Source organism: Catharus ustulatus, chromosome 1, assembly GCF_009819885.2.
Source record: "Catharus ustulatus isolate bCatUst1 chromosome 1, bCatUst1.pri.v2, whole genome shotgun sequence".
Lineage (NCBI taxonomy): Eukaryota > Metazoa > Chordata > Aves > Passeriformes > Turdidae > Catharus > Catharus ustulatus.
The window spans coordinates 165,431,795-165,445,126 of record NC_046221.1 but is presented as its reverse complement, the minus strand read 5'-3'; the positions used below and the strand labels follow the sequence as shown (position 1 = coordinate 165,445,126).

At 52.0% G+C, this 13,332-nt stretch overlaps 2 protein-coding genes across 2 annotated transcripts in view; both read right to left on the bottom strand.

Annotated features, from left to right (window-relative positions):
- LOC116999595 (erythroblast NAD(P)(+)--arginine ADP-ribosyltransferase-like) overlaps positions 1–5,525 on the bottom strand; it is a 34,820-nt gene extending 29,295 nt beyond the window's left edge. Inside the window, exon 1 of the mRNA XM_033066478.1 lies at positions 4,820–5,525. Coding sequence (XP_032922369.1) covers positions 4,820–5,525 — 706 coding nt within the window. The remainder of the gene's footprint in view (positions 1–4,819) is intronic.
- A 6,311-nt stretch (positions 5,526–11,836) lies between these two features.
- Positions 11,837–13,332, bottom strand: part of LOC116999522 (NAD(P)(+)--arginine ADP-ribosyltransferase 2-like) — a 703,496-nt gene continuing 702,000 nt past the window's right edge. The window contains exons 2-3 of the mRNA XM_033066354.1: positions 12,402–13,167; positions 11,837–11,922 (exon numbers count right to left, since the gene is read on the bottom strand). Of these exons, the coding sequence (XP_032922245.1) occupies positions 11,837–11,922; positions 12,402–13,143 (828 nt within the window). The 5' untranslated portion in view covers positions 13,144–13,167. The remainder of the gene's footprint in view (positions 11,923–12,401; positions 13,168–13,332) is intronic.

Here is a 13,332-nt window from a genome sequence, read left to right as displayed (position 1 = left end):
TAAGGTCTCGGGTGTGTATCTGGAACAGAAGTGTGTAATTTCACATGGTAAAAGGTTTTGAATTTAAGATTTTTAGAATATCGTTAAAGGTATAGGACAAGGTGGAGGTTCTTACGTCTTTCTCTTTCTTCTTCTCTCTTCTTCTTCATTTCCATGAATAGTTTTTGGTTGGACAGTGACTGCTGCACTACAGGTCACAGGTGTTTGGTTATTCGGTCAAAAGTACAAATAATAGAGGTGTTAGCCTCTTTATTATAATGTTTAACTTTATGACACCTTGTATCTCTCTAGATTCACCTCCATTTTAGCTGGTAGCAAGAAGTGTTGCAGAATTCTCTGCACTTTAGGTAAGATTTAATAAACAACCAAGTCTGAATGAGAAATTTGGCTCCTTCGTGTTTCTAACCCTGACTCAGTGTGAAGGTAGAAGAAAATTAAGACAAGGCACTAATTGATTGGTGCAAATAAAGCCACAACAAGTGGTGCCTACAGATGTTCCACACTGTCACTTCCAGAGCTCTTTGTGACACTGCAAGATCTGCCCTTGGTTCCACATTTCCTTGTGGTTACAGCAAGCCGAGTATAAACTGTAGAGCAAAACCACAAACTTCAGTTCCAAATTGAATTTCCTGGCCCCTGAGATGTGGAGAACAGTCACTGCTGCGGCTCACAGCTGTTCTGTGATCATGTTGTTCTGAAAAACTCCCCACAGGTCTCCTGACGTCCCCCCACAAAGGAGACCCCAGAATGACCTTTGGTTTGGGCTCCTGAGGAAGGACATGCGTTGTGGAACTCAAAGATGGACCCAATGTTGACGTCTCCCACAGGATCTCCAGACTTTAACAGAGCCCTTGGCGTTTTTTTTTGTGCCAATGACAGCATCAGGCCCTGGGAGTCCTGGCTCAGAGGTTTTATTTCCTTCTCCAGCTTTGGGATTCAGTTGAGCGAGCCAGGTAGGAGAGAATTCTCTGCCCGGCTGCGACGTCCGCTGGAGATGCGCAGGCCCTTGGCGTGCCCTGAGAATTTCCCAAGGGACTCCGCCCTTCACCGACTCACTGTGAGGGGAGACAAGGATGGACTGCAGGAAATTCATGGTATTTTTTCATTGCTGTGGATTTTCTTTCTGCTCTTGTTTCAGTAACTCCTGTAAGATGCCTGTGATGATTCACGCAGGGTGCTGGATCACGGGTGAAATTGCCAACGTTGGAATTCACAGGCTGGAGTCCTTTAGGGGTTAGAGTACCCTAAAGGAAGACTGATGGCTTTAGGTATTGGCCCAGGTCTTGCGATTTTGGGTTTGATTGTTGTAGGTGTCATTTTGTGCCTTCTGTACATGACTGATACTTCTTGTCCATGTGTATATCAATAAGATTTTGTTTGTTGCCTGTGCATCTGTCAAAAGGTTCTTGGGTTGTACCACCTCGTCCTGCGTTCCCTTGGAGGATCAGGATGGGGTGGATTATTCAGGACTGGACCATGGGATCCTTTCCTGTTAATTGCTCGTCAGCGCTGCAAACGCCAGCACTGGTGCTGGTCAGAACTCAGATTCCCAATCTGTGCTTGGTGCAGTGTCCGTGGAATGAGAGTTGAGAAAGGAACACAAGTGTTAATTTTCACTGCAAAGTGAGGGTGTCTGGATAGAGCCAGGAGTGGGCAGCACCGGCAGTAAGGAGATTGTCAAAAAGAGTCCCCTGGGGGGAGGTTTTGATTATTGGAACCTTTTGGGAGGAGTCCCTGGACGCAATTTGAAGAAAAGTGATTTAATTAAACATTGTAATTGGTGGTGGCTGCTATGTGAATTAGGAAATGAGGAAAAGTGGCCTAGAAATGGGATCCTACAATATATTACTCCATTGCAGTTCAGGTTGTTTTTAAGAAGAGAAAGCAAATGGAACTAAGTCATTTGCCTGGACATGTTTCTCGCTCTGAGAAATGAACCTGAATGACAGAGAGGGTGTGGTATTAGTATGCCTCTAGAAGATCCCTTAGTTTTGGCCCTAGAGTAGGATGGAGGTAAAAGAGAAATGAGATGGTGTTATTGTGAAGGTAGTAATGGTTAGAGATGTCTTAAGCTGAGAGACAGAGAAGAAGAAAACAGTGAGGTTGATCTTTCAGAATTACAATTTAATCTCCTCAGGAGAGCTCTCTTCTACTTAGCTAAAGCTGTGGGCCTGAGCTATGATTTTACAAGGGTAATAAGGCCCTCATTTTATGGGACTTTACCTATATGCAACATCTCTCCTGGTCCTGCCGCTCAGGAGGGCTTTGCCACTTGTAATCTCTCCACCCTTATTTTTCATATTAATTAAAATGGGCTTCTTATCTAATACAGAACCAGCACTTTTCTAGTAAATAATTAGCATGGCTATTCCTCTTTCAGGAAATAATTTTTATTGTCTTGGGGTGTCATAAAAATTGGCCAAGGGTCATTACACGGAGTGCCCCAATAACCCAGATTACCTTGCCTGTGGGGTTTCTCTTTTGGGGTTCCAGAAGGAGCAACCTCCATTTATCTTAAACTCCCGGCCGCATGTTGCCCTCTTCCTTTCCCCATTGCTCAGGCACCAAGAGGTGCAGCCTTCCCAAACCACCTGCCCCATATCCCTCCTTGGACCTGGCATTTCCCCCCAAATTCAGAAGTTCACACTGTCTGGGTTATGCAATAGACTTTGTGGGACCCACTTCTCCTACTACCCTAAAGTTCGGGAGTTCAAACTTTCTGGTGCAGCCCGCTGGGATCTGTGACAACTTCATGTCCTCTCACGTGTGTAAGGGTTGGTCCAAAGATTCCCTGATCTGCCTCACGACCATCATCCAAGACTCTGAGACTCTGAGACCCTGAGACCCCAGGACCCCACCTCTGGCCCCAGCCAGGAATTGCAGGGCCTGGCCTAGGTGGATGCTTGCCAAGGGCCTGTGTACAGGTGTGCTTTCCAGAGCTTGCTGCTGGCTATGATACGTTGATCTCAAGCAGAGTATTGGCTGTAGAGCTCTGTCCTGCACTTGTTTTGGAGCAGTGATCTCTGCACACAATAGTCCATAAATCTCCTCATCTTTTGGCCAGAGGCCACTCACCTTGAAAAAGGACTATAAAATGATTACAGTAATTTCACGATTATAAGCCGCACCATTTTGACTAAAATTTTGTTCCCAACCCGGAAGTGTGGCTTACACTCAGGAGTGGCCAATATATGAACAAATTTTGGAAATTTCCCAACCCAGAAATCCGAGCCCGCAGCAGCCCCGAGCAGAGCCAAAGCCAACCTGGCCCCAGGTAGCAGGTCAGTGGCAGCACAGCGGCAGCACTGCCCAGGCCCAGGGGGCACGGAGGCACTGCCTGGCCTCGGGGACCGCGGCAGCACTACCCAGCCCGGGGAAGCGCGGCGGTGGCGGTGCAAGCGGGGCCGGGGCCGATCCCTGGAGGCCACCCCAAGCAGGGTGGAGCCAGTAAACCCCGTGATCACACGATTCTGTTACTAACTGGCAACTTTGTGAAAGTTGCATGTGGATCCTCGCTGCGAACAAAAGTGTGGCTAAGAATCTGGTGCGGTTTATATATGGACAAAGACCTAAACATTGCCGACACCCGGAGCTGCGGCTTATAATCAGGTGCGGCTTGTAATCACAAATGTACTGTACTTTCTGAATAGCATTTTTAACATCCTTTTCTCCCTGCTCATTATCCTGCTCCCTCAGCTGCTCCTGCTGCTCCAGACCCTTTCCCAGATCCGCCCCTGCCCTGGACACGCTCCAGCCCCCCCAGATCCTTCGTGAGGGGCTGCAGTGAATGAAGAAAAAGGGAGGAATGATTCTCCATTGCCTTTTTGAAGGCTGAGGTCAGAAAACAAAGCTTTCAGCTGCCTTTTAAAAAAACTCCAGAAACTGCTTTATTTTGGGAAATGGGGCACCATGAAGGAAGGGTGCTAAAGGAGCTGTAGCGGATTCATCAGGTGAGTAAAAATCAAATATTGGGAAACTTTTGATACACCAGACGAGCAAGGATCAAATTCTTGATAAACTTTTGACAGGCCAGGCGAGCATGGATCAAATTTTTGATAAACTTTTGATAGGCCAGGTGAGCAAGTCACAGTTTTTTGGATCCATCAGGCGAGGTACCCACAGAGCTTTAGGAGGTGGCCGTGCCATTGCTTCTGCCAAACCCCTCCATGTGGATGTGTCTCCAGGGTCACTGTTTTCTTGGTGACCTCGTGGCTCAGGGGCTTCCAGTGACCACTGCCATGGCCACAGTGGTCAGGAGAAGCCCCCAGGGGTGGGGGGAGGTTCTGGGGAGGGACCCACCTGGGGGGACAGAGAGAGGTGTCAGGGGTTCATGGGAAGAGGGATAGGGGTGATCATGGTCAGGGGGTCAGGGGCAATGGGGGGAGTGACAGATGGGACAGGTAGGCCCTGAGGGTGTGGGGGCCACAGGGGGCCATTACAGGATCCCTGACCCCTGTGCCCAACCATGGGTGCCCCTTTCCCTCCAACCCCAGAGGGTGTCCCCAGCACGGGATGTCCCTGTCCCCAGCACAGGATGTCCCTGTCCCCCTCACCTGGCACTGGTGTCCCCATGCCCTGTGCCCACCAATGGCTGTCCCTGTCCTTGTCTCCAGCAGTGGGTGCCCACTGTGGGTGTCCCTGTCCCCTCTGGGCCATGGGTGTCCCCAGCACTGGGTGTCCTTGTCCCCAACCCTCACCGAGTGACCCTGTGCCCCCAGGGAATGTCCCCCTGTGACATTACCTTGCAGTGTCCCCTTGTCCTCTGAGGGAATGTCCCTCTCTGACGTCACCTTAGTGCCCCCACTGCCCATGACATCACCTCGCAGCCACTCGCAGTTGTAGTTGCTGGAGTTCCCGATGGAGCGCAGCCCAATGCGCATTGTGCTCCCTTCCCAAGTGACATCGGTGACCTTGAAGGTCTCGAAGGGCGGGATCAGCACCTCCCTCAGGCTGGGATCGTAGGCGAATTTCTGGATGTCTGTGCCGTGGCACGTGTGCACGCGGAACATCGTGTCCCTGCCGAACTTCTCCGAGACTGTGCGGCTCGGCGATGTAGATGCGAAGTAACCAAAGCGAACTTTGGCACCTTTCTTCACCTTGAACTGGTAATCCCTCACCCCCCTGAACACATCCTGGCACTTGTTGGGGACTCTGAGCTTCTGCAGGGCCCGGGTGAGCAGGAAATGCAGCGTTTTGAAGTGGAAGTTTTTCCGGTATTGCTGGCGGGAGCTCCCGGCCTCGCGCACAGCCGCGTTGAACTTACTGTACAAGTCTTTCATGGTGTAGATCATGACGGCGATGGCCTCGTCCTGGCTCAGAGGGCCCATGGGGCTCCCCCGTGCCCGCCACTTGGCCCTGGCCTTAGGCCAGATCTGGGCATACTCAGCATTCTGGCGGAACTCAGTCCTGTTGAGTTCTGGCAGTCTCTTGACCATGTTATTGGCACAGGTCAGGTACTGGTCATCAAAGGACTTCGGGGCCATGTCCAGGGGCACCACTTTGATGGCCACGGTGGCCACGGCCATTGCCAGCAGTGCCAGGGTCTGAACCAGGGGGGCCATGGACAGCAGAGTTCACGGTGGCCACCGGGGGACACTGGAGGACACAGAGGAAACACAGAGTGGACAGGGATGGGACACAGGGGACACTGAGGGGACACTGAGGGGTCCCAGGGAACAGTGATGGGACACGGAGGATGCTGAGGGATACAGGGGGACATGGGGGGGCTTCCTTGATGAGGGGCTGGGAGGAGCCTGTGCAGACAGCCTGGGGAGGGGAAGCAGCCCTGGCCAGGAGACCCCTGGACATGTCCTGGGACTCCAATCCCAAATCCTGGGGTCACACCTGGAGCCTCCTCCGTGTCCTCAGTGTCCCCCAGAACCCCAATCCCACTCCCACAATCCTATATCCCCCCTCACGGTGTCTTCTCAGCTCCCCTGCAGGACCCTGATCCCAAATCCTGGGGTCACTTCAAGACCTCCCTCCAACAACCCCAGAGCCCCACAGTTCCCCAATCCCACTCCCAAAGTTCTGTGTTCCCCTCCCAGTGTTTCCCAGTGCCTCTTGTGACCCCAATGCTTGTCCCAGTCCATGTTCCCATTTTGTTGATCCCCCTGCCCCCCAGCACGCTGACCCATGGCCTGGGGTCTCCCAGTGTCCCCCTTGTTCCCCTCCACACCCCAATCCCATTCCCAGTCGCAAGAGACGCCCAGTAGCCCTTCAGGACAGTGATTCAGTTCCGTGTGCCCCCCTAGTGCCCCCCCAGACCCCAATCCCAGAGTGGCCTGTCCCCCCCCTCAAGTGTCCCCAGTGCCCCGCCAGTCCCTGATACCGAAATCAGTCGGAGTGAACTCCCTGGCACAGCTGGAGGTACCAGAGAGTCGGAATTCTTGATCAGCTCAGACTCACAGCGGATCTCTCCTGCTCGTGCAGCTCAGGTGGACTTTGGCACTGGGCATTTATCCCCCTTAATTATAAATATTCATTAAAACAGGCTGCTTAGCTGTCACAGTACCAGCATTTGCCCATGAATAATTTTCATGGCTGTGCCTCTTTAGGCATAGAATTTTATTTCCCTGGGGAGCCATAAAAAGAGACTTCAGGATGTGGTTTTCCCTGTGTGCCCCAATATCCCAGATCACCTTGCCTTGACTTTTTGATTCTGGTCGCCACTGCTTTGGATTTACAGAACTTGCCAAAATCCTCTCATGGGCTCCAGCCACATTTGACCTGCTGTGTCCCCACTTTTACATCCTTCTATGTTTTCTGCTAGTTCATCTTTAAACCCTATCCAGCACCTTGAGGGCAACTGAAACTTTCTATTCTTTCTCTTATTTCTCCCCCCCCAGGACCCCAATCCCACGGTCCCACATCCCCCCAGTGCCCCCAGTCCCACTCCCCACTGCTCACTGGGTTGCTGTCACACCCCAGACACCAAATCGGGTCCCCTACCAGATGACATCCCTGTAGGCACCCCAAACCTGGGGATAACCTGTCCCCATCCCATGGACTCCCCAGAGCTTGGTTGGTGCTTCTCTCCTTCACCAACTGCAGCCTCACTCGGGGTGGGCATGGCCTGGTTATTGGGAGTTATCACCCACCCACCCTCTTTCCTGGGGCCTTTCCATAAACAGCCAATTTTCCATCTACCCAACCCTATCCAGGCCTCACCTCTGGGGGTGAAATTCCTTTATCAGGAATTTCTTTATTGCCAGGGTTCTTTATTGCCAGGCTATTTCCTCCCAATGGATTTGGCAATCCCGGAGCTGCCGTGCCCTGGGCTGTGGCACGGCCCCTTCTTTGGGTGCTATTGAGGAGGGACAATATTTCCTCTTCATGTTTAATCACAGATCCCTTTGCTGGGAATGGATTTCTTTCTTTCCATGTGGCACCACGGGTGTGAGTCCCTGATGTCGGCATCTCCCATGGGATCTCCAGACCTTAACAAAGCCCTTTGCACTTTTTGTGTACCCATGACAGTACCTGGCCCTGGGAGTCCTGGTTCGGAGGTTTTATTTCCTTCCCCAGCTTTGGGATTCAGTTGGGTGAGCCTGGTAGGAGAGAATTCTCTGCCTGACTGCAAGGTCCGCTGGAGATGCGCAGGCCCTTGGCGTGCCCTGAGAATTTCCCGAGGGACTCCGCGCTTCACCGACTCTCTGTGGGGGCTCTTGGTTCAGTAACTCCTGTAAGATTTGTGTGGCGACTCATCCAGGGCACTGAAGCACGGGTGAAATTGCCGACGCTGACACCAAAAGCGTTGGAGTCCTTTAGGGGGAGGTATTGGCCCAGGTCTTGGGATTTTGTGTTTGATTGTTATAGGTGGCATTTTGCGCCTTCTGTACATGACTGAGGTTTCTTATCTGTGTTTCTGTCAATAAGATTTCGTTTCTTGCCTCTGTGTCTGTCACATGGTTTTTGGCTCATGCCACCTCATCCTGCGTTCCCGTGGAGGATCAGGATGGGGTGGATTGTGCAGGATTGGACCGTGGGATCCTTTCCTGTTAATTGCTCATCAGAGCTGCAAACGCCAGCACTGGTGCAGGTCAGAACTCAGATTCCCAATCTGTGCTTGGTTCAGTGTCCGTGGAATGAGAGTTGAGAAAGGAACACAAGTGATAATTTTCACTGCCAAGTGAGGGTGTCTGGATAGAGCCAGGAGTGGGCAGCACCAGCAGTAAGGGGATTGTCAAAAAGAGTCTCCTGGGGGCAGGTTTGGCTCACTGAAAAGATTTGGGAGGTGTCCCTGGAGGCAATGTAATGGAAAGTGATTTAATTAAATGTATTAATCAATGGTGACTGCTATGTAAATTAGGAAATGAGGAAAAGTCGCCTGTAAACGGGACCCTACAATATATTACTCCATTGCACTTAAGGTTGTTTTTAAGAAGAGAAAACAAATGGAACAAAGTCTTTTACCTGGACACATTTCTCACTCAGAGAAACAAGCCTGAATGACAGAGAGGGTGTGGTATTAGTTGGCACCCACAAGATCCCTTAGTTTTGGCCCTAGAGAAGGACGGAGGTAAAAGAGAAATGAGAAGGTGTGGTTCTGCAGGTAGTAAAGGTGAGAGTTGTCTTAAGCTGAGAGACAGAGAAGAAGACAGTGAGACTGACCTTTAAGAATAACAGTAATTTCATGATTATAAGCCACACCATTTTGACTAAAAATTTGCTCCCAATCCGGAAGTGCGACTTACACTCCGGAGCGGCCAATATATGAACAAATTTCGGAAATTTCCTAACCTGGAAGTGCGAGCCGCAGCAGCCCCAAACCGAGCCGGAGCCTGCCCGGCCCCAGGAGGCGCAGCAGCGGCCCCGATTGGGCACGCTGCTCCCCCGCTTCCCAGCGGCACTGACCAGGCACACCGTTCCCTCGCTTCCCGGTGACAGGGGTGAACAGGGCTGGGGCCGTTCCCCAGCGACCGCCCCGAACGGGGCCGGGGTCACCTGGCCCTGAGCAGGGCTGAGTCAGTAAACCCTGTGATGACGTGAACCTGTTACTAATTGGCAACTTTTTGAAAGTTTCACGCAGATCCTCACTGTGAACGAAAGTGCAACTAATAATCTGGTGCAGCTTATATATGGACAAAGACCTAAACATTGCTGATACGCGGAGCTGTGGCTTATAATCAGGTACGGCTGGTAATAGTGAAATGACTGTACAAGCTAATCTCCTGTAAAGGTTTAAAAGTAAAACCAGTGAGAGACTTGATGTCAGAAATACAATTTATTGGAAAAAAAAAAGAGAAAAATAAATTACATACAATAGTAGCAAAGAAAAATCACTGCTTGAGTCAGAATACAAACTGACATCCCGCTATTTAGGGTGGTGTTTGCAGTCCAGGTGAAGTGGTCTTGTTGAAGTAGTGATCAGGTACAAAGGTCTGGTAGCTCTTGTCCTCTGGAAAGAAGTGAGTAAGGGCTGCCTTGGTGTTCCAAATATCAGTTTTTATCTAGGTAGGAAATGTTTGACTCCTCCCCCTGGGTGGAGCATATCCCAATGTGATGATGTAATTTTATCAGTTGTACAGTGGGACTCACTGGCCCATTAACAGGAGATATTTACCTGGAGGAAGGATGGGTCTGGAAAAGATAAAGAACATTGCCCCCTTGTTTTTAACAGCTGGCTCATTAACAGGAGATATCTCCCACTGAGATAAGAATCACTGCCCCACCTGGTTTCATCAGACGGTGATAGAATCCAAACGTTTGGGCACATCTTTACAATGTAACATAGGACATCTCCTCAGGAGAGTTTTCTACTTCACCAAAGTAGTGGGCCTGAACTATGATTTTACAAACGAAATAAGGCCCTCATTTTATAGGGCTTTGCCTATGTGCAACATCTCTCGTGGTCCTGCAGCTCAAGGGGGACTTTGCCATGTGGAATCTCTCCGCCCAAATTTTATATGTTCATTAAAACGGGCTTCTACACTAACACAGAACCAGCACTTCTCCTGTAAATAATTAGCATGGCTCTGGCTCTTTCAGGAAATAATTTTGTCTTGAGGAGTCATAAAAATGGGGTCCCTATGGGTCCCTTTCACTGACTGTCCTAATATCCCAGATCACTCACCTCAAACTTTTGGTTTTGGCCGGAGCTGCTGCTTCTGTGTTACAGAACTTCTCACACACCCCACTGGAGCTCCCTTTATCTCTTTCTCCACTGGTTCCAGCCATGTTTATTGTCCTGTGTGAGTGCTTTTACATCCTTTTCTCATTTTTGCTTTTGACATTCTTTAAGCCCATCCCAGCACCTTCTGCATGTGGGGAACAACCCCGCTAAGAAAGGCCAAATGTCCACAGAGAAGTGGTGAAACTGAATTTGAATAAAAAGACAGAGTTCCCACAGCCATGGCCCTGTGAGGTTTCTCTCTTGGGGTTCCAGAAGGAGCAGCCTCCTTTTATCCCCAAACTCCTGGCTGCACGTTGCCCTCTTCCCTTCCCCATTGCTCAGGCACTGGGAATGTGCAGTGTTCCCAAACCACCTGCCCCACATCCCCCTTGGACCTGGCATTTCCCCCCAAAGTTCAGAAGTTCAGGCTATCTGGGTTATGCAATAGACTTTGTGGGGACTCACTTCTCCTACTACCCTAAAGTTCGGGAGTTGAAACTTTCTGGTGCAATCCCCTGGGTGCTGTGACAACTTCATGTCTTCTCATGTGGAGACATCAGGACGCTTTTTGAAGACACTGAGAACCATCCCTCCTAAAGACCCTGACCCTCTGAGTCATTTTTCATGGACATCACCGCCCATTTTCCTATAAACTCCTGCCCTGTGAGGGCGGTGATGGCCTGGCACAGGTTGTCCAGAGAAGCTGTGGCTGCGCCCTCCGTGGCCGTGTCCCAGGCCAGGCTGGGCGGGCCCTGGAGCATCCTGGCCCAAGGGAAGATGTCCCTGGCCTGGCAGGGCTGGCCCCGGACGCGCTTCAATGTCGCTCCATCCCAAATCATTCCTGGGTCCGTGCTGGGCTGGGCCAGGCCAGGTAGCGCCAGCAGCTCATGCTACCCCTGCTGGTGGCACCTGGAACTACGGCTGCGTGTGGCGCATGCGCAGTGCCGCCGCTGGCCCGTGCTCACTGCTGCCCTCCGGTGGGCAATTCCCGAAGCGCAACTCCAGAGCGAGCTCAGGAGCTGGAGCTGTGCGGGCTAGCGAGGGAAAATCCCCTGGTTTGGGCAGAAAAAGAGTTTGCTGAAGGAAACACCTGTTTTTCAGAAATAAATGTGTATGCTGCCTCTGCTGCCTTATCTCTATTTAATTTTTCATCCTTTTTCTGTTTTTCTTCTCTTTTCCTCCCAATGCTTCTTTTCGTTCATTGCCTCAAATCAGGAATTTTTTAACTAGCCCTGAACTGATCATTCATCCTTTTTTATTTGCCCTGAGTAACTTCCAGCAGTTCCCTCAGACCCTCTGGCTGCTCCAGACCCTTCTCCAGCTCCATCCCAGCCCTGGACACGCTCCAGCCCCTCCAGGACCTTTGTGAGGGGCTGCAGTGAATGAAGAAAAAGGGAAGGATTCTCCATCACAACTTTGAAGGTCGAGGTTTGGAAAACAAAGCTTTCTTTTGCCTTTAAGAAAAGCTCCAGGAACTGCTTTATTTTGGAAAATGAGGGGTCCTGCAGGAAAGGTGCTAAAGGAGCTGAAGTGGATTCATCAGGTGAGTAAAAATCAAATTTTGGGAAGCTTTTGATAGACCAAGTGAGGAAGCAGCAGTTTTTTGAATCCAGCAGGTGAGGTAGCCAAGGAGCTTTAGGAGGTGGCCGTGCCATTGCCACTCCCAAACCCCTCCATGGGGAAGCACCTACCAGGTCACTGTGGTCTTGGTGGCTTCGTGGCTCAGGGGCTTCCAGTGACCACTGCCATGGCCACAGTGGCCAGGAGAAGCCCCCAGAGGTTGGGGGAGGTCCTGGGGAGGGACCCACCTGGGAGGAGAGAGAGATGTGTCAGGGGGCCGTGGGGGGAGGGACAGGGGTGATCATGGGGTGAGGGTGTCAGGGGTGTCAGGGGGTCATTGGAGGAGGGACAGGTGGGACAGGGGGGCCCTGAGAGTGTGAGAGCCAGAGGGGGCCATTAGAGGATCCCTGTGCCCAACCATGGGTGCCCCTGTCCCTCCAACCCCAGAGGGTGTCCCCAGCACGGGATGTCCCTGTCCCCAGCACAGGATGTCCCTGTCCCCCTCACCTGGCACTGGTGTCCCCATGCCCTGTGCCCACCAATTGCTGTCCCTGTCCTTGTCCCCAGCAGTGGGTGCCCGCTGTGGGTGTCCCTGTCCCCTCTGGACCATGGGTGTCCGCAGCACTGGGTGTCCTTGTCCCCAACCCTCACTGAGCATCACCGTGCCCCCAGGGAATGTCACCCTGTGACATCACCTCACAGTGTCCCCCGCCCCCTGTGACATCACCTCTCAGCCACTCGCAGTTGTAGTTGCTGAAGATCCCGGTGGAGCGCAGCTCGATATTCATCGTGCTCCCTTCCTGAGTGACATTGGTGACCTCGAAGGTCTCAAAGGGCGGGATCAGCACCTCCCTCTCGCTGGTATCATTGGAGAATTTCTGGATGTCGGCGCCATGGCACGTGTGCACACGGAACATCGTGTCATTGCCATACCGCACCGTGACCTCATGGCTCTGTGAAGTCGACGCAAACTGACCGAAACGAATTTTGTCACCTTGCTTCACCTTGAACTGGAGCCCCCTCACCCCCCTGAACACATCCTGGCACTTGTTGGGGTCTTTCAGTTTCTGCAGGGCCCGGGTGAGCAGGAAATGCAGCGTTTTGAAGTGGAAGTTGTTCCTGTATTGCTGGTGGGAGCTCCCGGCCTCGCGCACGGCCGCGTTGAACTGCCTGTACACGTCCGACATGGTGTAGATCATGACGGCAATGGCCTCGTCCTGGTTCAGAGGGGTCATGGGGCTCCCCCGTGCCTGCCAGGTGGTTCTGGCCTTAGGCCACACCTGGGCAAACTCGACATTGTGGAGGAACTCGGTGCTGTTGAGTTCTGGCAACTTCTTGACCATGTCATCGGCACACGTCAGGTACTGGTCATCAAAGGACTTCTGGGCCATGTCCAGGGGCACCACTTTGATGGCCGCGGTGGCCACGGCCATTGCCAGCAGTGCCAGGGTCTGAGCCAGGGGGGCCATGGAGAGGAGAGTCAACGGTGGCCACTGGGGGACACAGAGTGGACACAGAGGGGACAAACAGTAGACACTGTCTGACACAGGGAAGACACTGAGGGGACACAGGGGACACTGATGGGACACAGAGGATGCTGAGGGACATGCGGGGACATGGGGAGGCTTCCTTGGTGAGGGGCTGGGGAGGGACAGTGG